Source organism: Sminthopsis crassicaudata, chromosome 2, assembly GCF_048593235.1.
Source record: "Sminthopsis crassicaudata isolate SCR6 chromosome 2, ASM4859323v1, whole genome shotgun sequence".
NCBI classification, from domain to species: domain Eukaryota; kingdom Metazoa; phylum Chordata; class Mammalia; order Dasyuromorphia; family Dasyuridae; genus Sminthopsis; species Sminthopsis crassicaudata.
The window spans coordinates 575,066,150-575,092,676 of NC_133618.1; the positions used below are offsets into that span (position 1 = coordinate 575,066,150).

A 26,527-nucleotide genomic window follows, 5' to 3' on the forward strand; every position below is an offset into this window, starting at 1 on the left:
CACTTAACCTCTTTGTTCCTCAATTTTCTCACTTGTAAAAAAGAGATAATATTTGTATTACCTACATGCAGTATTGTGAAGCAAACACTCCATAAACTTATGACATACTAGTGATATTAGTTCTTTTGTATTAGATCAATTGATTGAAATTTGGAAGGGATTCTGACCCAACAATCTCTATTTTATCAATGAAAAGACTGACACCCAGAAAGGGAAAGTGATTTGCTTAAAGTTACACAGAAAAAATGAAGGCAGGATTCAAACCTAGACAATTTCACACCAAATTTGTCATTATTCATGATTTCCTAAAGAATTTTCCTTGATTCATTTTATTGCAAAATATGTTGGGGAAAAGAATGGGTCAAGGAGGATTGCTTATGCTTATTTGCAGCCAAATATTAGATCAGAAGCAAATGAATCACAAGATCATAGATTTTGAGAGAGAACCAACCCTTCATTTTACAAATTAAAAAAAGGGGTGAAAATGATATAGAAAAACAAAGTGTGACCAAGTCACACAGCTAGTTAAGTGTGAGGTGAGATTTGCACCCAGGTCAACTTGATCTCAAGTTCAATGTCCTATCCACTGCCTATCACATGCCTCTCAAATGGTTTCCCATCTGCTTTTTTTTCCCCCCTGCATCTTAGCTCCTTCGCCTCCCATTATCAAAAGCAAAGAGATCCTAAGCTGTGAACATGCTGCCTTGGTGCGCTGGGAATCTGGAAACATGAATCCTGTGGACTCCTATACTATTGAACTGTCTAAAGTAGACAATGAAGAACCAGGGAATGTTGTTACAGAGTGAGTCAATGCTATAGCTAGAGAATGCTCCATAATGTTTTTATATCACACAGGACAATGCTCCCCAATCACATTGCACGTGAAACACAAGTTGCCTAGAGAAAGAAAATTGGATTTTGAAACAAACAATACCTTTAATTTGGTCTTCCTTAGTTGTGGAAAAAAAAAAAAAGAAAAAAGTATAAATCCCTCCCAGAATGGAAAGATACAGGGAAAATCAGAAAGGGCAAGAACTCAAAGGCTTTTACACACACACACATACACACACACACACACACACACACACACATACATATACATATATATATTCATCTTAAATGTAAACCTTATGAATACAACAATCTTTTTTATTCCATTTTTTTTCAAATAACTTAGGATTTTATTCATTTTCATTGGAAAGTAGAGCAGTTATGTCTTGAGGCATTATTTCTCTTCCCTAAGACAGCAAACAATCTGATATAGGTTAACGATGTGTAATCCTTTTAAATATATTTCCATATTTGTCTTTTTATACAAGAAAAATCAGACCAAAAGAGGGGAAAAAAACATGAGAAAGAAAAAGCGAACAAATGAAAGGTGAAAATACTATGTTTTGATCCACATTCAATGTCCATAGTTCTCTCTCTGGATATGGATGGCATTTTCCATCCCAAGTTTATTGGAATTGTCTTGAATCACCTCATTGCTGAGAAGATACAAGTCCAGCACAGGGAATTATTGTATAATCTTGCTGTTGTTGTGTACAATGCTCTTATTCTTCTCACTTCGCTCAGCATCAGTTTATGTAAGTCTTTCCAGGCTTTTCTGAAATCAGCCTGCTCATCATAGAAAATATATAATTTCAAATTAACTATAAAAATATTTGGGAGCCTACTTAGCAAGATACATTCAAGCCTTGTTTGAATACAAAAAGAAGACAAAGAAGAAATATCAGTTGTTCAAAATTGGATCAGATCGATGTAATAAAAAATTACAATATTTCCTAAATGGATTTTACATCTTTAGTTTCATAATAATCAAACTTTCAAAGACTTACTTGAAAAACTAAACAAAATAATGACAAAATTAGGGAAGTAATAAAAAAGTAAGAATGAAGTCTAGCATGAAAAAATTAAGAGTGAAATGAACAGAACCAAGAGAAAGTTGTACACAGTTAACAGCAATACTGTTCAAAGAATTGTGGATGACTTAAGTTATTATGAGTATTACAAATACTCAGATGAACTAAAAAGGACCTATGAAGAAACATGCTATCTACCTCCAGGGAATGAAATGATAGAATATACATATATATATATATGTGTGTATATATATATATATATGTGTGTGTGTATATATATATATATATATATATATATATATATATATATATATATATATATATATATATGTATGTTAAATGGTGGCTTTCTTTTGTGCAGGATGGGGAAGGAGGGAGGGAGATATTTAGAAACTTAAAATGTATCAAATAATAATATAATTAAAAGAATGGAGTCTAATAGTACCAGATTTAAAACTCTTTTACAAACCTATAATCATTGAGACTATTTGGTACAAGTTTTAAAAAAAAGCAGAAATAGATCAATAGATATATTTAGTCAACTTGATTTTTAAAAATCGATCAAATTAAGTAAACAAACTTCAGAAATAATTGAACATAGAATGGACATGAAATGAGGAAGACCTAGAATGGACCTAGAATGAACACTTAGAATTCAAGTTGGGCTTCAGGTTCCCTGTACATAGAACCAAATCAGTGATAATAGGGGAACAGATGAGGAAGACCTGGGGGTGTACCTATTTTTTAAAGGCTTCTCTGGTCTAGAGATTCAGTCTTAGGTATGACTAGAAATCAAACTCATTTGATTGGCTATTCAGTCAGTCAATAAGCATTTATTAAGTGACTCCTATGAAACAGACACTGTGCTAAGCACAAAATCATTTAAAATTAGTTTTTCTTTTGGACCAACAGTGGTTAAAACAAGTCTCAAGTAGCTAGAAAACTGGGTTAGTTTTTATTCATTCTCAAGGGAATTCATATTGTCATAGATAATGATATTAGCTGGCTATATAACATTTTAAAATTTGCAACATGCCTTATATCCATTATCTCATTTAATAATAATGATAATAAGCTAGCATTGAGATGGTGCCTTTAGATATGCAAAGCATTCTACATATGTCAACTCGTTTAACAACCCTGAAAGTGAGGTAGGTACTACCCACAAGTGTTACCCTCATTTCAGAGATAAGGAGAATGAATCTCAGAGATCTTGAGTGACTTGCCCACAAGCCTACTATGTCCTACTGCCTGGCCTTCAATAGTAGCAAACATTGGAGGGCCCGATGTTACATGAGATGTTTATCAAGTACATTACTATTATCACATATTATTATTTTTTGCTTTATCATTTTATTTTTAGGTCTATAGTAGGAATTCCTACCTGTGAATCTCTAATTCAGCTGCAACCTGGAGAAAGCTACCTAGTCTATGTAAGAGCCATCAATGTGGGAGGCCCTAGTGAAAGAAGTGAGCCTGCTACTATCCACACTACAGGTATAATTTAAATTCACATTTTGCTATTGGGAGGAAAGCTTTTGAATAATACATTGAATATTGAAGGAAGCAGTGATGATCTCACTATTCCTGACATCTTTAAGTGCTGGGATGCATGGGTCTGATTCTATTCTCTGTTTTTCTGCTTACTCTTTCCATCCATAATGTTCTCAGACTATTCACCTACATAGTGGGTTAGTCATAGGAAGATGATTTCAGGAAGTCTATTCCCTTCCCCTCCTATTGCCAACTGTAGGATTAATCTAGGTTTGGAATATGCATTCAACAGGCATAGACATAAAAAGGTGAAATATAGAAGTTTATTACTACTCAGAACCTTGATTTAAACAAGATATAGAGAAAAGAAAACATAGCATAATAGTAGTGCACAATTAATAAATAAGGTGATCACAAGAAACATATAAGAAACAGACAACAGACAACATACATCTTCACTTCAAGGAAGCTCCAACATCTGGGAAAACCTGAATCACAGTTATCCAGAGTCTGGAGTGGGAAATGGTGTGAGGCAAGTGGTACCAACCTTCTAACTGAGTTCTCAAAGTCTCTTTCCACTAAGAGGTTTTTATAGGCAGAGAACAAAGAAGGCACTAAGCCAAATATTCCTATTTTTGATCCATGACCCTTGAGATAGAACAGCCCCCTCAGGCACAGGGATGTCCCATCACAAGAGTTCCATTAAGAGAATATTATTCCTTTAGGAGGGCTGCCTTTACTCCAGAAACTGGCCAGGTTTCCAGGGTAAACACAGGCCTACCATTAAGGATATTCATTAATCAAGGCACCGGGAAGATGCCCAGCTTTCCCAGTGCCTCCTGAGATTTATTGGATGGCTAGGAGTGCATTTCAAAATTCTCAGCAAATAAATTTACACAAAGACATGGCCAAGATTCACTAGGATTCCTTACTAGGATTCCCTACACTAACTTTGGAAGGAACATGGCAGAGTGCAAAGACCTAAGGAATCAGGAGACCTAAAGGCTGTTCTCTGCCACTGACAAGTCATTGGGCATGGCCTGGAAAACATGGATGTGCACAAAGACCTTGTCCTGGCTCTGAACCCTTGAGGGGGGGAAGCTTGACTGGCATCTTCAGGCCTCCCTCCCTCCCTATCTCCCCCCCTCCCCGCCGTTGAGGCCACTGTTCCTGCTCCCCAGCTTCTGTCAAGCTCTGGCTTGTGCATCTGGTGATTAGGTCAGGGCAACTTTCATGGCAATCTTGCCAATTTTTTCATGCTGCCTCCCCTGCGCCACTGGTACTTCTTGGCAAAGCCTGATTCTTATTTCCCGAACTCCTCGGTATCCCCAAGAAGCTTGTGCCCAGGAATCCCAACTGGGTGTAGCAGTGTCGGAAAACAAATCAACTAGTCCTTTATTCCTCCTTTACTCCTCTGATCACCTCCTTATCCATGGGTTCTGGTTAATGTGGAAAAAAAAGGCAAAAAAAAAAATCCTTTTAAAAGGATTTACTGGTTCCAACTCTACCACTGGTTCTTCCTTATAACAGGGAGCGGAGTCTAATTGGAAAAATGCCTTTAAAACAAAACAAAACAAAATGAGGCTAAAAAAATTGTTCTGGATTAGAGAGCAAGGGTAAGGGTAAGATTTAGAATGAACCCTGTGAAAAATTTATATTTTAAAAATAAAACTTACTATTTAACTAAAAAAATAAACTTATTGTTGTAGTTTCTTTAATTTGATGAGTAAAAGTGATATGTTTTATGACATAGTTACTATTCATCTTTAAAAACAAAATTCCCTTAGTGCATGCCTCAATGAAATATGTTGTGTGTCCAAAAAACGTGAGCTAGGGCAAATTACTTTTCTAAGCCTCAGTTCCCTCATTTGTCAATGACGGACCCTACTAGATGATTTCTCAGGTTCCTTCTGACTCCTAACATTCTACTACTATGTAATTCTAAGCTTATAATTATAACTTCCATATTAAAATAGACAAATCTCAACATCCTCATTGTTGGGTTATTCTTTTATATATAAATCACATGGATTAGAGTTTCATCAGACTTTTCCTTTTATATATATATATATATATATATATATATATATATATATATATATATATACACACAAAAAACACACCAGCAAGAAAAGCCAAGAGAAAAAAACAAAACAAAACATTTCCTCGAAGTACATTTAACTACTGACCAAGCTGTCCAAAAATAGCATATGAAAAACAGTTTCTGATTTTATCCACATAACACTTTTATAAGGAAAAAACTTTTATCTTTATTTGCATTTGAGAAAATAAATATCAGGGATGTGAAAATGCATTTCACGTCATGACAAGTAAAGAATGGATATGTCTCTTTACTCTAGATCTGCATCCTAATTGAGATATTGTAGGATATTGAAAATAAAGTAATTATATTAAGTCATGAGCCAATAGCCAACAACAACAACAAAATTCTGAGCTAAAAGTTTTCTGGAATAGTGTAGAGAGAATGCAAGATCATAGATTTGGAATTGGAAGGGGAGTCAAACACAGTCCTCATTTAACAAAGACAAAGGTTCAAAGAGAGTGAGTTGCCCAAAGACACCTGGGCTGTAAGTAAAAGAGCCAGGATTCAAACCCAGGTGCCCTATTTCAAATCTTGTCTCTTTTTGCCACATTAAAGAGCAAAATGATCCAATCCCTCTCATTTTTCATTCAGAAGACTTGTCTACTTTGGGCAAAGGGCAGAACATCTCCTTGACCTGACTCTTTTTATGTGCATAATGATGATTAGTAAGACTTGATCTCAAAGAATTGCTGTAAGAATCATCTAAGAAAATGGATGTGAAAGCGAAAAGCATTGTGTGATGCAGAAGAAATATACACAATGCCTACAATGGGTAAATGAAAATAATACAAAAAGACACAATTTTAGTTAACTACAGTTGTAAATAATGATTCCAGGTGATTGAAATATACTCCCTTCCTTTTTGTTAAGAAACAACCAACTGGGAATGGAAAGCTACATGTGCTGACAATTGCAAGCACTATATATTTAAATGGGTTTGCTTAGCTGCTTTTTTTAAAGTGAAGATCTTACATCAGGCTTTATTGAGAAATGATTGTAGGTCCAAACAAATGTCAATTAAAAAGAAAATATTAAATATTATATATAAAATTTCAAATATCTGTTCCCATCTTAGAGTAAGAGACCCTTAGTCTTTATTGTTTATCAATATGGGGGGAAATCCATCATGAATCATACACAAGTAAAAATAAATTTGATTGAAGATGATTTTTTTGAGAGGGAAATATAGAAAATTCAACTCATTTATTTTCAAAACTAGGAACAAAGAATATAAAATTATGTTCAATGATTTCAGGGAAAATATTTCAGTTCTGTATTGTGTCCAGTCAAGGTAGAGAGGCAGAGAAATTTGGAGAAGTGGAGGGAGTTAAGGGAGAAGAAGGAAAAGGAAGAGATAGAAGGGAAAATGAAACAGATGGAGGTTGGAAGGAGAAAGAGAACCATAAGAAAATAACAAAGATTGGAGAAACATAAACAGAAATGAAAAAGAAAAAAGAGACAATGGGAGAATCAATCATGGAGGAGAGTAGTAGAGATTCAGAGAGTGTGAAATAGATTCAGTAGTTCTGAGGTGCAGATGGAAGCCATATTAGGGTTTTTATCATACTCCATGATTCACTTGGACTATGAACATCAGATTATGTTTTTGCTTAAACTGCTCCCCTCCAAGTGTTTATGAACTTTTAAGGAATTAGTTTCTACCCACAACTATTCATTGATTTTTTTTTTTGTTGTTGTTCTTTTAATTAATCTTTTCTACAAAGAAACTGACCATGGAATTCTAATTCTTTAGGCTGTGGCTCTGGGTTGCTAGAGTAATGCATGTATGTATTTATGTGTGTGTGTGTGTGTGTGTGTGTGTATACATATGTATATGTACATATACAAATATATACTCATATTTTGTGTATATCTAATTGCACAACTCACATATAGATACATACATACATATATCATAGATAAAATATACATCCTCTATACATATATACACACACATATACTTATATACACATATTATTTGAGCAGATTCATTCTACAGCAAAGTATAATATATATTTAAGTATTATATATCCTTCATAACCATATGTATATCCCATGTACATATATTATCCTTTATACATCTTATGTACATACATGTATTATATATATATATATATACATAAATTATATATGTATATATATATTATATATATTCCACAGTATATATATATGACACATATATACATACAGTTCTGTGTATATAGGATACTTTGCTTTAGAAAGAATCTTATCAGACAACCCTCATTCTCTTCTTCAGCCCTTAGCCATTACTTATCTATCCTATCTTCAAGTTTTAAAAGATATGCCTGGGGTTTGACCATTGGTTCTCTGTACCTTCTGCTATTCTTCCCCCTCTCCCTCACCCTCTCCTATTAAACAATCTATTATTATTTGTACCTTTTATATCCGACTGCTTTACACTTTTTAAAGTGTTAAATCAAACAGACTTTTCTAGTATTCAAAAAATAATTTCAAAATGCAACCTACATTTATTGGGTACTCCTTTGTTGAGGGCAATACTGATGCTTCAAGGGATGTGAAAGATAAGACAGTGTCCACTGTCCTTATGGAGTTCACAGTCTAGAAGGAAGGTAAGAAATGTACACAAATGATGAGTGGAAAGAACAATGAGCTAGCTTCCAATTCCAGCTCTGTTATTTATTCTCTGTGTAATACAAAACAAGCCATTTGCCTTCTCTGGGTATTGTCTGTTAAAAAAAAAAAAAAAAAAAAGGAGAAGGAGAAGGAGAAGGAGAAGGATGGCCTCTAAAGTCGCTTTCAGTGTCAAAACTCTTGCTCAAGTTGTTTATATGGATAAGCTCTGCACTTGAAATTATGAGGTCTAGGTTCTACCTGTGATTTTGTCCCTAATTTGATGTTTGACTTGAAATAAGTTGCTTGATTATGCTGGGCTTCCATACTCTTATCTGAAAAATGGAGTCTGGGGGTTATAGTGGGAAGAGTGGATTGAACATTCTTTTAAGTTCTTTTCCAATGCTGACATTTAATGAATTTATGATTCCAGACTCATTATAGTGACTAAATTAAACTTAGACTCTCTCAGAACTGTCTATGACAAAAAATATGCAATGCATGATGATAGCTCTTCTGGACATGGAGTCAGAAGATATGAAAAGGGTGTAGCTTCTAGGAGAAATATAGCAGTAATCCTGAGACTCCCCAGACTTTAAGAATGCTATTGTCAGTGATCCTAAAGTCTCCTGGGTTTAGAAATATTGTCTTATAAACTGCCAGATAACAATCTGTCAGTGATAACAGGGTTACTGAGACAAATGGTGAAGTGCATCCCAGACTACTCCTCAGTTCTACCTCTGGGCCATAAAATTAGCATATCAGTGACATAAAGAACCAGATCTCTCTGTCTTTTCCTATAAATTTGTTTTTGCTAAATCCTTTTTGGAAGGTAGCCTGCTTCAATTGGCGTCACAATTACAATAAACTTTACCCCTTGCCTTGGAGATGGGTTCAAGTCTGCAAATTTTTTTGAGATATCTGGGACACCAGTCTATGACCCCAACCTCTTGGGGTCTCTTTTGAACCTCAATAGATAGGGAGTTAAAACTCAATCATCTATTTTCTCTACATATAACACTAGACAAAGTGGTCTCTCTCTCTCGACTTTATCTGCAAAACTAAATGGTTGAGCCATATGACCTCTATAATCTTCTCCAGCTTTAAGTGTTTGATTCTTTGATTTTACATCAATGTCATGCTCTGTTAGCTCAAATTCATAGACTTGCTATGTATTCTTCCTTCCCATAGGTACCTACTTCTACCTTAACAAGGACACCAGTCATCCTTTGCTGTCCATTTCAGAAGATGGGTTTACAATTGTGCGCAGTAAAGGAAAAAACTCGGCAAGTGAGCCCCTTGGTAGTGACACCAGATTTACTAGGTACTTACTCTGTTGTAATCTCAAATTCTCACAGGGAAGTGTCATGCATCAGAGAAATGTTCTGGGATGGAATTAGAAATGACATGTGTTTATATTTATATATACACATACACTCCACCTTTAAATATACACACTAAGGGAAATAACCTCAGACTTATGAAGGTGTTGAGAGGTCTAATTAGATAATGCCTATAATGCAGGTATGGCACCTTGAGGAAGGTTTTTCATAAAACAATGAATGAGATGCTTCTTAATTATGGGTGGATCAGGATACAGTGAACCTTTCCTGTATTTTTATGGGCAACAAAAGCCCAGGTCTGATGAAATGCCCTAGAAAACATTTTGAGATGAGTAGGGCTGGCATCCAAATGCGACTCAATCCATTAAAACTATCAGGAAAAGGACTAATGGGAGCTCAGTCTTCCTAATGGACCTTTAACAAGTTTCTGACCCATCCCTGCAGGTGCTAAGTGAGGAGGATCTGTTTTGAAGCTGAGATCTAGATGAGTTCTTCTTTCAAGCCAGGTGGGCTGTTGGGCTGAAAATATATAAAAAGCCCAAATAACTTTCACTACATCAAAGTCAATCACTACACATTATTATTTTTCTTAATGTAACTTTAATCAGCCATACATTTAGGCCTCAAGTCATTCAGCTCCAACTCCCAGACCCAAATGGCACTAATAGTTAAGCTACTGCAATAGTAATAGCTCATATTTATATAGTGTTTTGAAGTATACATTATTTCATTTGGTCCTCACCATAAATAGTTCTCTGACTATTACGTGCCATGCACTGTGCTGAACACTGGGGATAGGATGATAAAACATAAAAAAGTCCCATTTCTCGGGAACCTATGTTCTGGGAAGGGAGACATGTATATTAGAATAAATACCAAATTAAATCAAATTAAATTTAAAGTAATTTAGGAGGGAAAGCACTAGTGGTTGCAGATGGAAGAGGGGGCAGGAAGGATGCTATGTAGAAGTTGGTGCTTAAGCCAAGTCTTAAAGAGAGTGAAGGATTTGGGGGAATTTCAATCTTACACATAAGGAACTGAGGCTCCGAGAGATTGTGACTTGTCTAATAAAGCATCTAGGAAGGGATTCAAAACTAGGACTTCTTGTCTTTGAGTCCAGCAATCTATCACCTATACTTCAAGAAAGCCTTGTTGTTTTTGTGGTTGTTCAGCTGTGTCCCAATCTTTGTGACCCCGTGGACCATAGCAGTGATGTGCAATCATAATAGAGTGGTTTTCTTCTCCAGCAGTTCCAGTGGATCCTTTTGTCAGGCAATCAGAGACTAAGTGACTTGCCCAGGTTCACACAGCTTGGAAGTAGCTGAGGCTAGATCTGAACTCAAATTTTCTTGACTACAGACTCAGTGCTCTATCCATTGAACTACTACTACTAGCTAACTGCCTTGGAAAAGTCTTGGTCATGTGTTTATATTTCATACATAAGCTGTTTTAAATTTAAAGATGTACTACCAAATACATCGAAAGCTCTTCAAAACCTGGCCCTTAACCTATTAATCCCTTTTTAGAACTCTACTGCAGACATATTGGTCTGTGTATTGTCCCTCACACAAGACAAGCCCCATTCCATATTCTGTCTCCATGTCTTTATATTGGCTTTTATCTTTCATGCTGGAAATTCTGCCTTTTAGAATTCCAGACTTCCTTAAGATTTAGAGCTCAAATATTACCTCTCCCAGGAGGTTTTTCCACATCCCCCTAGAGCTAGTGCTGTCTCCCATTTCCTTCTACTCTGGGTGTATCTTATATATACATGCATACATTGTCCACCCCATTATGGTAAACTCCCTGAGAGTAAACTGGTTTTTTTGGTCTTGTTTTTTTGTCTCCCTAGTACTTAGCATAGTGATTGCATGTAGGTGAATGCTTATTAATATTGATAATTCAATTCAAGAAGCACTAAATGCTTACTATGACCAAGGTGCTAAGATACCCACTGGAACTAGCAGGACATAATGAAAAATAGCCCCTGTCCTCAAAGAGTGTATATTCTATTGGACAGTAGGGATAGGGGCTAGTTATATGATTTCATTGACACAGGGAATACCAAGGTTCTCGTCATAAATTTCCAGCTGCTTCTAGGACATCTTGAAGTGGATGTCCCAAATGTATTTCAAACTCATTATGTCTAAAACAGAATTTAACATTCCCTTCTAGCTCCCTCCCACCCTCCTAACCCCCCCCAAAGCCCCCAACAACTTTATTCCAAACTTCCTTATTACCCAGTCACCCAAGGCTAAGGCTGACAGGTGGTTTGTTCATAGTAAGCATTTAATAAGTGCTTTCTAAATTAAATTATCAGGAGAAGAAATTCCAACTGACCACCTCTGCAAGTTTTTAGTGTAACTTTGCTTACTGAGACATTGAGATTTGCTCAATCCAGCCAGTATGTGATAGAGGCAGGGCTTTAGCTTAGGTATTCCTTACTCTGAGACCAGCTCTCTATCCACTGTACCACACTTCATGCTACATTTAAGCATAGCAATAAAGAAATTTGAGGTAATTTGAGTAGGGATAGGATAATAATAATGGGTAAAGATTAGGAAAGTCATCCTATATGGAGAGAGAGAAAAAAGGAAAAATAAAGGGAAAGAAAGGGTCTCACTCCCCATGCACCATCTCTAGATACTTCTTGAACTGGACTTTGAAGGATGACTAGGATTTGGATACATAAAAATTTTTTTGAGGTGGGGGCTGGGAAGGGCAGAGAAATGAGCAAAGGTGGTGAGAAAAACATTGAGAGAGAATCTGGCTAAAGAAGAAAGTATCATATTGAGAAGTAATAGATCAGATTGGAAGGTTAAACAGGATCAGATTAGAGAAGGTCTTCAGTGCCAGGATATCAAGTTTAGAGTTATATTCTGTAGTCAAAGGGAAAACAATGAACATTTCTGAGCAGATGACTGATATGAGTGATATTTTGTTTTAAAGTTTTATTGGTATTCAAAGTAATTTCCAGATATACTCTTCCACCTACCCTATGAGTGGGATTTTATAAAGATTAAAGTGACAGCAATGTGTGAGATGGATTGAAGGGGGATAGATGAGTCATAGAGACTACTGACTATAGTGAATATTACTGTGCCTCGAGAAATGATAAAAAGGACAGTTTGGAGAGACTTGGGAAGATAATGTATAAAATCATGTACAGTAAAGTAAACAGAACCATGAGAATAAGTTATACAATAACAACTCTGGAAAGATAAATGACTTGGAAAGACCTAATAACTCTGACCAATGCAGTAGCCAGCTGCTGAGGTTCAGAAGGAGACCCCAAAAAGTTGGGGTCACAAACCAGTGTCATGAGGTGTCTCAAAAGAATATGCAGACTTGAATCCATCTCCAAGTCAAGAGGCAAAGTTTATTGTAATTGTAATGCTAATTGAAGCAAGTGAAGTTCCAAAAGGATTTAGCAAAGAACCAGGAGCAAAGAGACAAATTTAAGCTGTTCTTCATATCACTGATAAGCTAATTTTATGGCTCAGAGGTTGAACTGAGGAGTAGTCTCAGGAATTTGATTGACCAGCAAATTATGTATCTAGACAATTAGCAGTGTTTGTAGGACTATCCTAAGGCCAGAAGACTTTAAAATCATTTACAGACAGATGGTTAGAACAAAATTATTCTAAGATCAGGGGACCTTAAGATTATTGCAATACTTCCCCTAGAAGTTGTACCCTATCACAGCCATGATTCCAGAGGATTGATAAGGAAGCTTGCTATGGCACTTCCTGACCGAGAGGTGATGGGCTCAAAATGCAAGAGACATATGCTTTTGGACACAGCCAGTGAAGTGCATATTTGTCAGAAGGGTTTTGTTTTTCTTTTTATAAATTAGGGAGAGGAGATAAGAGGGAGATCAACCAATCATTTATTAAGTGCCTACTAAAAAAGGCACTGTGTAAGCGATGGAGATACAAAATGAGGCAAAAGACTGTTCCTACCCTCATGGAACTTACAATCTAATGGGAAAAATCTAACAGGGAAGAAAAAATAAATGCTTGTTAGTTGAAAAAAAGTTAAAATAAGGAGACTATCACAATAATCTAGATGTGAAAGGTAAGGAGATCTTACCAAGGAAGAATCAAAAGAACATCATAAATGATTGAATGTGTGTAGAAGGGAGCAAGGAAAGGGCAAGAGACAACTATGAGGGAGAAATAACTGAGTGAATGGGGGAATAAATGGCATTACAGACAAAGACAGGGAAGTCAACAAGGGGAGCTGTTTTGAGAAGGAGGCTGGGAAGGTTTTCTGAGATTCTTGGGAACCCTGTTCAATTATCCTCCTAAGTGAAAGTGTTGTCACTCTTGAGAAATATCTGCAAGATTGTGAAAAGACTAAACTTGCATGTTTATGAGGTATATATTTTTGAAGGCACTTAGAAAGTTTAACTTGGACAACCAGAAAGTGAGATTTTTGAGAGTGGGTGAACAGGCTCAATGACTCCAGTTGAATTAGGAACCTTGACAGCTTATAAATTAGATCTTGGATAGTGTAGGAGGCTTCTGGAGAGCCAGTGAAGCAGAAATACTGGTAATGACATGCTTTGATGGATGCTTAATTTCCAGTGAAGACCCTCTTTTGCAAAGTTCCCTATTTTTATAGGACAAGACACAAGTCTAATGTTTTACATATGCAAAGAACCTAAGGTTATTTCTAAAAGTTTGCATCAGTATCAGACTGCCCAGATCCCCTATGCTACCAAACCCCTCAGTGACTTTTGAGTCTTTTCTTAACACTAAATGCTAACATTCCTACCCATTTCACTCTTGCTATCCTGTGGCTTTTCCCTATGATTGCTTTGAAAAATTGCAACCTTGATAATGAAATCTGCCTGCACAGCTGTGAGATAGGGACGCTGTGTTCTATTCCCTCCCCTCCATGCTGCTGGGCTCTCCACTGAGATACCAGTTCTTATTAGTCTCTGCCACTGATTCTAGGTAGAGTGAATTATCCCCCATTATAGCCATTTCTATTATAGCAATTAGTTTAATAATCCTCCACATTGGTTTTGCACTTTATGCTCTGGAAAATTATATTTCGTCTGCAAGCTTCAATGTATATGGTTGTCTTTCTTCTTTTGTGAGCTGTTAATTCATTCCCTTTCCTCTTGTGACTTACAGTTTTAACCTTAGCCAAGTTCTTATTTTTATAACTCCAAAAACCACAGTGATTTTTGTAAACAATCATCTTTTTGGTGTGTTTCTTCTTTCTTCTATTTAATTACCATTAGAGTAATTTTACTTCTCTCATCTTCAGAAGAACCGAAGTTATTGTTTTGAGAGAATCATGCTCAGAAAGATGAATTAAATGGTAATAGCACCTGTCAGAGTGCAGCAGCAAAGTGTCCTTGGATATCTGATGTGATGGGGTTTGTCACCAGATGATGGCAGGCACCAAAACTTGGGGTTCGGTCATGTGAAGAATTCACAATGGCCATTCTCTTTGGCAAAAGGTAGATTTATTTAGGGGAAGAGGTTACAAAGTGAAGGGATTTCATACACCAGAATGGTAAATACCAAAGAGTGGGAGAGCACATGGAAGTCAAGTTCTTCAATAGAACTCACAATTACAGTAGAAAGGGAGCACCGCATGAGGCTGGGGCATGTCTTTAGCTGGCAGGCTAAATCCTGAAAGAACTTAGCCCCCTGCTTAGCTGTAAGGAGAGAAGTGGGGTTGGGAAACAGAGTGGAATTAGGGGAGATACCATGTGGCACAGGAGAAGGGGAAAGATGTCAGATGGCAGAGGGCCTTGGTGGACCAACCCAAAGGGAGGTAGCAGCAAAGCCATGGGCCATAAGTTGTTTTATAGGGAAAATTTAGCCTGAGGGTCTTGATATAACTTGGATTTCTGACTGGATTACTTTTAGAGGGTGAGATCACAGAACTAAACAGATCTCCATTATCAGAGCTTTCTTCCTGCCTGCCTCAAGGATTAATTTTTATTAATTCCTCTGCTAAACACACTGAACATTTTAGATGTCATCTTACCCACAAATCTGCCTGCAGAGTGGCTCAGGTTGTAGACCAACACCATTCCTTGTTTTACAAATGGCAACGTGGCAGAATGGATAGCATATTGGAGCTGGGGAGACCTAGGTTTGAATTCTGCTGCCCACCTAATTGTGTGACCTTGGGCAAGCCACTTAACCTTAGCCTATTTCCCCATATCTAAAATGGGGATAATGGTGCTGAGGGGATGAGAAAGTGGCAAGCCTGAGAAACCCCACAGCTGGCTGACCTTGAGAATGGCACAGTGCTGGCTGCCTGAGATCACTAAGACTCCTGGCCTTGAGTGCTACAAACAATGCTGGCCAACAGCAGTAATTCAATACTGATTCTGTTGGCTGGTAAAATGTAGAACTCGGTAATCTGGTCTCTGCCTATTTCTCCAGCCTTCTTTTTGAATCTTCATCATTACCCAGGATCGCCTACTCTCCCATCTTTGCTCAGATGATTCTCACTCTTCCTACCATTGGTTAGGACTACACCTAAGTGTGAAGGGGCAGTTCTATTCTCTGAAAGCCCCCACAGCTGTGAATCACAACACCCCTAAAGGAATTACAAGTCAGCCTTTACTGACTCAGATGTTGCTTGTGGATTGGGAATGAAATAAACTGGAGGCAAGAGAGGAGAGGTCAGAGAATGCAATTGCCTCTCAGTCTCCTTGTATCATTATCATCCTCTCACATGAAGGGATCTGTTCTGTTAGTCAGAATAAAATCCCCAGCAGTCACTTGCAGGTCACTCCCATAACATACCACCTCTGCCTCTCAAAGTCATATCTACCCTGTACAAACTGAAATGCTACCTCTTCACAAGACCTTCATGAATCCCACCACCCACCCCATTCACTTCAAAGGGTATAATCTCAGTGTGCTTTGTATTCTTTCCTGATATGCAGATTTTTTTCTTCTACTTAATGAAAATAAGGTCCACATCACATTCATCTTTGTAGCCTCACAGTGTTGAGGTTCAAGAGACCCCAAAAGGTTGGGGTCACAGACCAGTCTCTCAAAAGAATTTACAGGCTTGAACCCATCTCCCAATGAAGGAGCAAAGTTTATTATAATTGTAATGCCAATTAAAGCGGGCTAAATACCAAAAGGATTTAGCAAAGGAGCAAGAAGACAAATTTATAGGGATAGACAGATCTGGTAATCTTCATGTCACTGATATGCTAATTTTATGGCCCAGAGGTAGAACTGTATAGTCTAATATGTACCTCACCATTTGTCTCAGAAACCCTGTTGTCACTGACCAACAGATTTTTATCTGGAAGTCAGCAAAGTTCCTAGGACTATGTGATAGCATTCCCAAAGCCAGGAGACTTTAAGATCATTGCCATACAGATTGTTAAAACAATAGTACTTCTAAGGACTGGTGGCCTCAGGATTACTGCTTTATTTCCCCTTGAAGCTGCACTCCCATCAACAGCACCTAAGTGCTAAGCACCAGTGTCTTAGTTGGCTAGTATGTGATAAAAATTGAAAGGCATTATGTAGTAGTGGAGAGTGTGGTGTTGGAAAGAAGTGGATTCAAAGCTTGCCTTGGACACTCACTTGCAGTGTAATCATGGACAAATCATTTAACTACTCAGATCCTCAGTTTTCTCATTTGTGAAATGGGGATTATTAGTAGTACCTTTAAAGGTGTTTTTTGAAAACCTTATGGCATTAATATAAATGCAGATTGTTACTACTAAAAACATTTATTGGATGAATTAATGAAAAAATAGTACCTTTATATTCCCAAAATTAGATGTGTTGCTGTTATGGGAAGCCTGATACCTATTAAAGGACGGCATTACTGGGAGGTGGAGGTTGAAGAACAGATGGACTACAAAGTTGGTGTGGCATTTGAAGATATCAACAGAAGAGGGAACCTTGGGGCAGACAGCTCTTCCTGGTGCATGAGTCATACTTATATATCATCAAGGTAAAGTAAAACCAAGTTTCTCAAGGATTAAAACTGTCCTCTAAAGGACTTTTAATTAGCAAGAGCATGTCAACAAAGCAGTCTAGAAATAAGATCTTTATTTCACAGCATTTCATGATTTTTATGCTTCCTCTCTCAAACCAGGAAAAACAAAAACAAAAACAAAAAGCCAAGACCCCTGGAAATTACTTACCTATTTAGGTAATTACCATCTAAGCTTCACTTTGACTTGCAATTTGGACAAAATGAGGCAAGATAGAGATTGGAGAGTTTTTAATATTTTATTTGAGAGGGAGAGATTGTGCTGGGGGCAAAACAGGATCCCTATTGTCCCCAGGACTGAATAAGATTCTTGTCTCAAAGAATCCAGCAAGGAGTGAAGAATTCCAGGGATTCTTATAGGGCTCCATCAGATCAAGTAAGATTCTTGTCTCAAAGAATCCAGCAAGGAGTGAAGAATTCCAGGGATTCTTATAGGGCTCCATCAGATCAAGGGAACAAAGCAGGGTGAGGTTATAGCTCTGGTGAGCAGGAACTTCCAGGAATGGGCCATAATTTGGTTCTGACAGAGGGGAAGAAAATAAATCCTGATAACTTGGGAGGCTAGGACTGGTTCAGAGGTCCTGCCATCTGCATTTTATTGCTCTATGTAATGCTAATGATCAGGACTAGTTATCTCTCTTAATTTATGTCAGTTCTAATGGTTAGGAAGGGGGGGTTGCCTTTGAGGCAGAAGAATTCAGGGAAACTAAAGTAAACAATTCAGGGAAACTGAGGCAGAACAATTAAAGGAAACTGGCATAACAGACTGTGTTGAGAACATACATACTTTAATTTCCTAGTATCATGGTGGTGGTGGGGGTTACACTGTGGCTCTTTTTGATTTGTATTTAGGGACAGAAATTTCTTTCCTTAGATATTCTAGGCTGGTGTCACACTACTCCAACAAAACAAGCCTGGGTAAATTCCCATGGTATAAAATTTCCAAGAGAATCATTCTTGCACCCTTGCTTCTACTTCTAAAATTGTAAAAAAAGCCAACTTCATTTGACTATCAGGAAAATATCTAATTGCTTTTTTAAGTAAATCTGACCTTGCCTGGGACCTCACTGGCTTTATGAGGATCCTGTTCTGATCTGCATTATTCCCACAAATTGTTACTTTTCACTGTTCTTCAAGGGATTAGTGTTATAACTCTAATTGCATCTTTTGTCCAAGCAGACAGAGTATTTTCCCCCACAAAACATATTCGGTAAGTATAGAGCTGAAATTTTCACTGTATTGGAAATCCAATTTGGGCGTTCTATGAATTACTGTTCCCAGAGCCAGATTACAAAAACTATCTCCAGAAATGAGACTGAAAACAGAATGATAGATAGGAATAAAGTATTTAAATATGAATGGGAAAGCCTCATCTGTTCATATTCCTAGACTTCTGCTTTTATATCTGGGCCAAAGGTGACCCAGGCTAAAATCCAGGAAAGAGGAGTTTGCTGAGTGTAGAGATCCTCAGATCTCTGAAGTCCAGTAGCTATTATTCTAGCTAGACAACTTCCTAGCTTCTACTTTCTGGCTTTTAAATCAGTATCCCCAATCATTCTGATCTGCATAACTCAACTGGTCTGTGCAATATTTTAGCAACCTTTTCCCATTCAACACAACTCTCAAGTTCTGAATTTTCCATCACACATCAAGACAAATATTGAGCTGTCTAAATAGTCCATGGCAAGGATATATATGGTAGCATTTGAGAGGATGGAGACAATGGTACCCCAAAAAATGATATTTTAAAATTCCTGTTTTACAGAAGAAATAGACTGAGACTTATAATTATGACTCATAACTGAATTTATAAAAGAGATTAAAGTTTGTATGGGACAATAAACCCACATTAAAACCAGAGACTCTCAGAGTAAGAAAAGCAAAAGGGGGCTTAATTAAGATCTCAAGAGAAAGGGCAACTCCCATCTGACAAAAGAATTTGTCAGTAAAGGAGTACAAAGCACAAACTGCAAAACTTAAGAGCAAATGGGTCTGAAGACAGAAGCCCCCACTCCCACCTGGCCTTTTCTCCCATTGTTTGGGGGAGTCTTGGGTTTACATTCAAAACATGTAAATCTGTCCCAGAATAGAAAGACTAAATTGCTTTTAAAATAAGTACTTAAATGCTAATTAAGAGCTGGGGGGAAAAGGAGGGGAATATTCACTGGAGACAATAAGAACACCTGCTGCTTTTTAGCTATAGCTCAATTTGTCAAGTTTCCAGTCATAATTAGGACATAGGTAGAAGCCACATCCTTATGAGTCTTCAGTTTATCCTACACAAGATGAAACATAGGCTACAAAAGGCTAAATTTAATGCCTGGCCTACCTACAGGGGCATGGTTGTTAAAGATTAGAATAACAAACTGGGGAGAACAACAAAAAAAAAGCAGGGGTGGGATTGAAATGAAGAGAGAAATGGGAGGCAGCCTGGTACAGAAGGACTAATTCTGGAGTGCAAAGACCTGGATTAGAATCCTGCTGGATACTTATCAGTTCTAAGACCTTAGGGAAGTCTCTTAAAAAACTTACTTAAGAACCCAGGTCCCTCTAAATATAGCTCTTTCCACTCCACCAAGAAGCCTCTTACTAAAGAGATTTCTTTGGTGTCCCACCATGTCCTGCCTTTCCTAGCTTTTGCCAGGTACAGGACAGGTAGCAGTGGCTGGCCCAAGAGTCTTCATTCTAAGGACTGTTGCTCCTCTAACTAAGAGTGGATCATTCTCACAAACTAGTCATTTAGCTCCTTGGAACTGCTAGGATTCCAAGGGGGAGAGCAGCTCAGCACAAAGCAGCAGCTGTGTGCTGTGACACTAGCAAGGTGTCTAAAAAGTGAACCAAAAAATTTTAATGCAATCACTGTGGCTTAGAGCACACAGGGCAAGTTATTCACTCAATCAGGTATTGAACTAACCAAAGCTCAAGATTTTTCTGCAAAATAAAAGGTGCTAGAGAGAGGGGCAAATAACCTCTCTAGAAGTAAGATTTCCTATTTCTTTGGCCAAATAACTCCCTTTTAAACTAAAAACACTTTAATTATATTGTTGAGCATTTACTAGTAACACTATCATGTTAATTCTGAATTTCCTTTATTACAAAACACACTTTTTCAACCAAATACTATAAGTTCCCTAAATTTGTTTTATCAGCTTCCTACAGGAATTTTAATGTAAAATGAGTTTCATGAAAACAACTCTATTGAGTTTCTTAGGTGGAATGATTTGCCCAGCACAAACAAATTTGAAATGAGTCTCTTGAGTCAAGTGCTAAGAGAAGACACAGCTTGGAAAATATATGAGTTTGGAAACAACAAATTACTTTGGTATTCATTTAATGAAGGAAATGTTATAAAAATGTTAATAAAATCAGAAATATAAAATGTTATGTGCAATAGCAAAGCCACGAGTTTTGTGAAGCTTTATTTGTTTTCAAATTTTTAGGCATAAATATGAATTTCTGCACAACGGGGTTACTCCAGAGATCCAGATTACCGTTTCCCCAAAGAAGATTGGAATCCTACTTGACTATGACAGCTCTAGATTATCTTTTTTTAATGTGGATATTGCACAGCATCTTTATACATTCAGCTATCCACTGCAACATTTTGTGCAACCCTGTTTTTCTTTAGAAAAGCCTGGATCTTTAAGAGTTTGTAATGGAATTTCAATACCAAAATTTGCCACACTCTTCTAGACCAGAATGGTGTTTAACAATGGGCCTAATTCTAGGGATAAAAAAGTGAAGTTGATAAAAAATGCTCCTTGATGTTTCCTCCCCCCTCAATTTCCCTTTTTGTATCCTTTTCCCCATCTTTGCTTCCTAGCCCTCACCCCAAAAACAAGTACAGATGCTGGTCAGGCCTTTCTAGTCAGATGGAATAAAAGAATCAGATATAACAATTTCTATTAAAGTTTTGAAAAAATTATGCAAACATTACTCATAAAGTTAAAGCTGGAAAGAATCTTAGGGGAAACTGATGGCTAGAGATGTAGTGACTTTGAAGAGGGTGACTGAAGAGCATGGTAAACTCTGGGCAAAGATGGGTCAGTGGTTCCTTCTTGGCTGTCTGATTATCTCTCTCTCCTCCTCTATCCAAAGTACCAAGGCTGGATTCGTAGTGAATGAATTCTCCTACTAATGCTGTGCTGAAACAAAATCTTTATTGATTGGGAAAGGGATGCCGAAGGGTCGGTGGGCAAAAGGCCTCCAGAAAGGCCTAGTGCAAGGAATAGAGTTTTGGAGGTTCATTTTATACACAATCAGGATCATAAAACAGAGTTTGTATTTGCAAAGGACTTTTCTGCTTCCTTCGGATATAGAAAAGTATATATATCAAAAGAAGTTCTTGAGGAAGCTTGTAAATCCTTTGAAGTTTGTATAAGACAGGAATTTCTCTTAAGGATGTAAAATTCTATTAATCATTTGTGTCTTAGGCTATCTCCTTTGACCTCTACATCTAAGACAGGAATTTCTCTGTTAATTATTTGCATGCTGGGCTATCTTACCTCTTCAACTTCTCCAAGGTAACACAGACTTCTTCCAGGACATAGATGGTATTATGCTCCTAAGAAAAGCTAAAATGAAACTCTAACAAATTTCAACTCCAGGGGATGAGACATTGTGGGGACTCCTTCGGAACCCTCAATCACATCAATCAGTTGGCTCAGCCTATTAGAGTACAATAGAACATGCCACAATTTGATTACTCTTCCCCCACCCCTTACTCCCAAATTTTAGTAACTTTTCAAATATGATCAAATTTGTATTGCGTATTTTGCATAAGATAATTTTGATAGCATGAGAGATAAGACACAACATAAAACAGTTCTTCAATTGAGGAATGGCTAAACAAGCTGTAGTTATGATTGTAATGGATTATGATGTTATAATGAAAAAAAGCTTTATTCAGAAAACTTGGGACTTAAGACAAATCGATACAAAGAGAAACAGAATGTAGTATGCAGAAATAGTAATACTACATGAAGAACTATGAATGATTCAGCTTTTCTCAGCAATATCCAAGACAATCTCAAAGGACTAATAATGAAGCATACCATCCAACTCCAGTGGAAGAACTAATATTGTTTGAATATAGACTGAAAAGTGCTATTTTTCATTTTATTTTGAATCTTTTTGCACAAAATGATTAATATGGAAATATTTTACATGATTGCACATGTATAACCTATATCTGATAGCTTATGGTCGCAGAGGAGAGTGGAATAGAATTTAGAACTCAAAACTGTTAAAAGATTGTTTAACATGCAAAACTGGAAAAAAAATAAAACATAATATATTTAAAAACAACAACTTATACACTATACTTAAATTAAAAGATAGAAAATTATAGAAAATGCCTGGAGCAGTTAGGTGACACAGTGGATAGGGCACCAGCCTAAAGTCAGGAGGACCTGAGTTCAAACCAGGCTTCAGACATTTAACACTTCCTAGCTGGGCAAGTCACTTAACCCAGCAATTAAAAAAAGAAAAGAAAAAGAAAATGTCAAGGCTTCCAAGTCATTTCTGGGCCGTTTCCAAACCACTACCACTCATACATACATCTTCCTCTTTTCTAATTCCTCTTTGTGTTGACTTCCCCAAATAGAATGTAAACATCTTGATGAGTCTGTCTTGCTGGTTTGTATTTGAATCCCTAGTGTTTAACACATAATGCTTAATAAATGCTTTCTTATTCAATTTGGAGAGAGATCACTGTGTGCAAGGATAATTTGGAAGAGCTTCAGAGGGGAAGCAGGATTCGATTTTGACATAAGTATCAAATGGCATGGTTATCCCATAAACAGACATTCAAAGGATAGTGATTATGTCCCTATCTTCTGAAAAAATAGAAAGGAAACTAAAATTTATGGGTGTGAGGCAGAGGATCAAGAGAAAAATGAACAAACAGGGAAAAGTTGAGGATCTGGGTACTTAGGAAGTCTGAAAAATTTAATCTGGGGTATGTTTCCTGAACTATGAGTAAAAATTTCAGAATGAGACAAAAGTTATTGTTATATCATACACCATAAATGAATTTATAAAAGTGGGCTTATACATGTATATATAGCCAAACTACACTGTTTGTGTATGGGATATTCTTATATTTTACAACTCTTCCCCTTTGCTCCTGGTGCAATGATCCTTCTTGAGGACTTTTATCACGGGGAACTACTGCCATGGCTTCTAATCTACTTTATCTTTAATATACCATTCATACTATGAGGTTGATCATAAGAAGACAGTTTGTCTTACTTCTTCCCTTCTCAAAAGGCTAGGGGTTCTCTATGTGTCTCTACTTACTTAGAGAACAAGTCTTAACATCATACTCCAGGTTAGTTTTTATCTATTTGGGGTTGTAAAATATATTACACATTCCCTCTTCCAGGTCTTAGTTCACACCAACAGCTCACATTTATAAAACACACAGCCTTCAAACTGTGAGAAAAACACTGCAAAATTATCTTTATTTCTAGAGTGGTAAATCAATGGAATAGGTTAGATACACATGACAAAATAATCAATGATTATAGTAATCTACTATTTGATAAACACTGAATACTCTTTGATTCAGCAATGCCACAACCGGCTCTGTATCCCAAAGAAATCATAAAAAAAGGGAAAAGGAACCACATGTACAAAAATGTTTGCAGCAGCTCTTTTTGTGATGGCAAAGAATTGGATGCCTATCAATTTGGGGAATGGCTGAATTAAGTTTTAGTTTATGAAATTAATGGAATATTATTGTTCTATAAAAAATGTTATAAATAGGTTGATTTTAGAAAGACCTAGAAAGATCTATATGAATCGATACTGAGTAAAACAAGTAAAATCAGGAAAACATTGTCTATAACAACAAGACTGCTATAGATCATAGATTTGGTTCTTCTCAGGTTTCAATGATCTAAGGCAATCTCAATACACTTTGAATAGAAAATGCTGTCTGCATACAGGAGAGTGAATGTAAATCAACACATGCTGTGTTCACTTTTTTCCTCATGGTTTTCTCCTGATTTTTCTCTCCCAACATGATTCATATGGAAATAAAAAATGTCCACATTAACAAAAAAAAAAAAAATAATAATAATTTTTTTACATGTAACTGGGGGAAAAAAATTATCTCTATTTCTTAAAAAGACTGAGACTAGTTAGAACTCATCAAGCCAGGATTTCATCTGTCTTTTTCTCACTTACACAATAACTTTGACTTAACAACCCCACTCAAAACATTTCTCTATTTCTTGCTCCTTATCTGTCAGACATTTTCAAGAGCCAGCTGAAATGGTTTACATAAAGCCTTCCCTGGTTACCCCAGGCCTTGATCTCTTCTAACTAGACTATATTGTTATTGAGCTGTTTTCCTCCTCATTGAATAAGCCAGGTGGATTGGCCCATGATAAACTTCTCTAGCACACAATATTATATATGCAGTAGCTGCTCAACATCTGATGAATGAAAGCTCCTAGGGGCCAATTGGTGGTTTTGTGGATAGAATGATGGCCCTGGAGTCAGAAAAACTGAGTTCAAATCTTATCTTCCTGAATTCAAATCTTGTGCAAATCTTAGGCCTATTTGCCTCAGGTTTCTCATTTGTAAAATGAGGAGAAAATGGCAAACCACTTCAGTATATCTGCCAAGAAAGGTCCTACTGTGGTCAAAGAGTTGAGACACACCAAACAAAAACAACAACAAAGAATACATTGCAGTTGATGTCTTCTCATGTGAGAGTTGAGTGTAGCTCTTCTCAAGTCAGTTAATGGGGAACCAGTAGTTAAGAGATGGGAATTTCTGGCAGAAGAAAGATTAAGGGGAATCAAAATGCAACAGAAACTTGATAACAGCATATAAATTGGTCATTAATGAAAATCTTAATGTCTGCCTCTGCATGAGGATGTGACTGCTTTGGAAATCACTGATCTACTATTTTCACCACTACTCCATTGTAGTGAGATTCATTTGTCAATAAACACTATTCTAAGAAGCTTTATTTCTACTTATTGTTTTGGTTTTCAATGGCAAATTTAAAAACATTTAAGCTATGCATATGTTATATGAACTAAATTATAAAACTGTCCTGCATTAATGAAACTAGAATGATTATACAGTAGCCAAATTAATGTTATTCATCTCAACTTGTCTATGTTATAATCTCATTACCAAATCTTTATCACGTTCAATATATGCCTCACTTAAAATTTCTCATCATTTTCAGCAATCATTGAATAAGACAAAAAAATAAAAATAAAACAACTTTATGTTTTGAAAAACTCCCTATTGGAACAACATAGCTTCTAATCTAATATTAATTCATGAATTACCAATTTATCCAATTTGGCCAGTTTATTTCCAGAACCAAAAATGTTAAGCAAATATAGTGAAGTATAGTGTATCTTGACATTGCCCAAAATTTTATGACTTCGTAAGACAGAAGAAGCCAGATGCTAAGATTTTTAATAAAATTTTATTTGTCTTAAGGTAACGATACTTGAAAAAGAAAAATACACATCAGGATGATTCAAGTTACCTTTCTTTTCTTCATCAGTAAGGTATCTTAATTACTGCTTCCACATATCCTTTCTACCAAACATTAAGAAATAAGCCTGGTCCATTCCTTCAATACAGTGGTATTGTTCACATTGCTGGTTTCCATCAAAAAGTCATACTGAATCACCTTTATATGAGCCTGTTGGGGATAAAAAAGCCAAGCAATTACACAGAGATGCTGCCAAATGAATAATAAAGGTTTCTTACAGAAACATAATCACTGAAGAGTTCACTGTAAAAGAAAAGGAAATATCAAAAGCTTTCAGTTTCTTTACTGGTTTTATTTCTAACTTGTTATGTAGTTCCAAGCAATTTATCTAAGGGATATAAGCTTTGTATTTCAGGACAAAGAATGAATCCGTATAGGCCTAATAGCATTGATTGCATCATGAAATTATAGGAAAAGATTTTTTTTTTAAAACTGGGATTGAAAAGTCATATCATGTAAAAAACTAGATAACAATTCTAGTAGAATAATAGTGATTCATTAGAATTGTTACACAAATGACAAATTTTCCTGCTGATATACAAGCCCTTAAATATATCCATTAAATTGTTTGAAAACACAGGTTTTTATTAACATTGAATGA

The 26,527-nt window shown here is 36.5% G+C and overlaps 1 protein-coding gene across 1 annotated transcript in view; it reads left to right on the top strand.

Moving 5' to 3' along the window:
- FSD2 (fibronectin type III and SPRY domain containing 2) overlaps positions 1-23,093 on the top strand; it is a 57,087-nt gene extending 33,994 nt beyond the window's left edge. Inside the window, exons 8-12 of the mRNA XM_074295303.1 lie at positions 649-802; positions 3,226-3,359; positions 9,244-9,376; positions 17,178-17,354; positions 20,837-23,093. Of these exons, the coding sequence (XP_074151404.1) occupies positions 649-802; positions 3,226-3,359; positions 9,244-9,376; positions 17,178-17,354; positions 20,837-21,089 (851 nt within the window). The 3' untranslated portion in view covers positions 21,090-23,093. The remainder of the gene's footprint in view (positions 1-648; positions 803-3,225; positions 3,360-9,243; positions 9,377-17,177; positions 17,355-20,836) is intronic.
- The last annotated feature ends 3,434 nt before the right edge of the window (positions 23,094-26,527 follow it).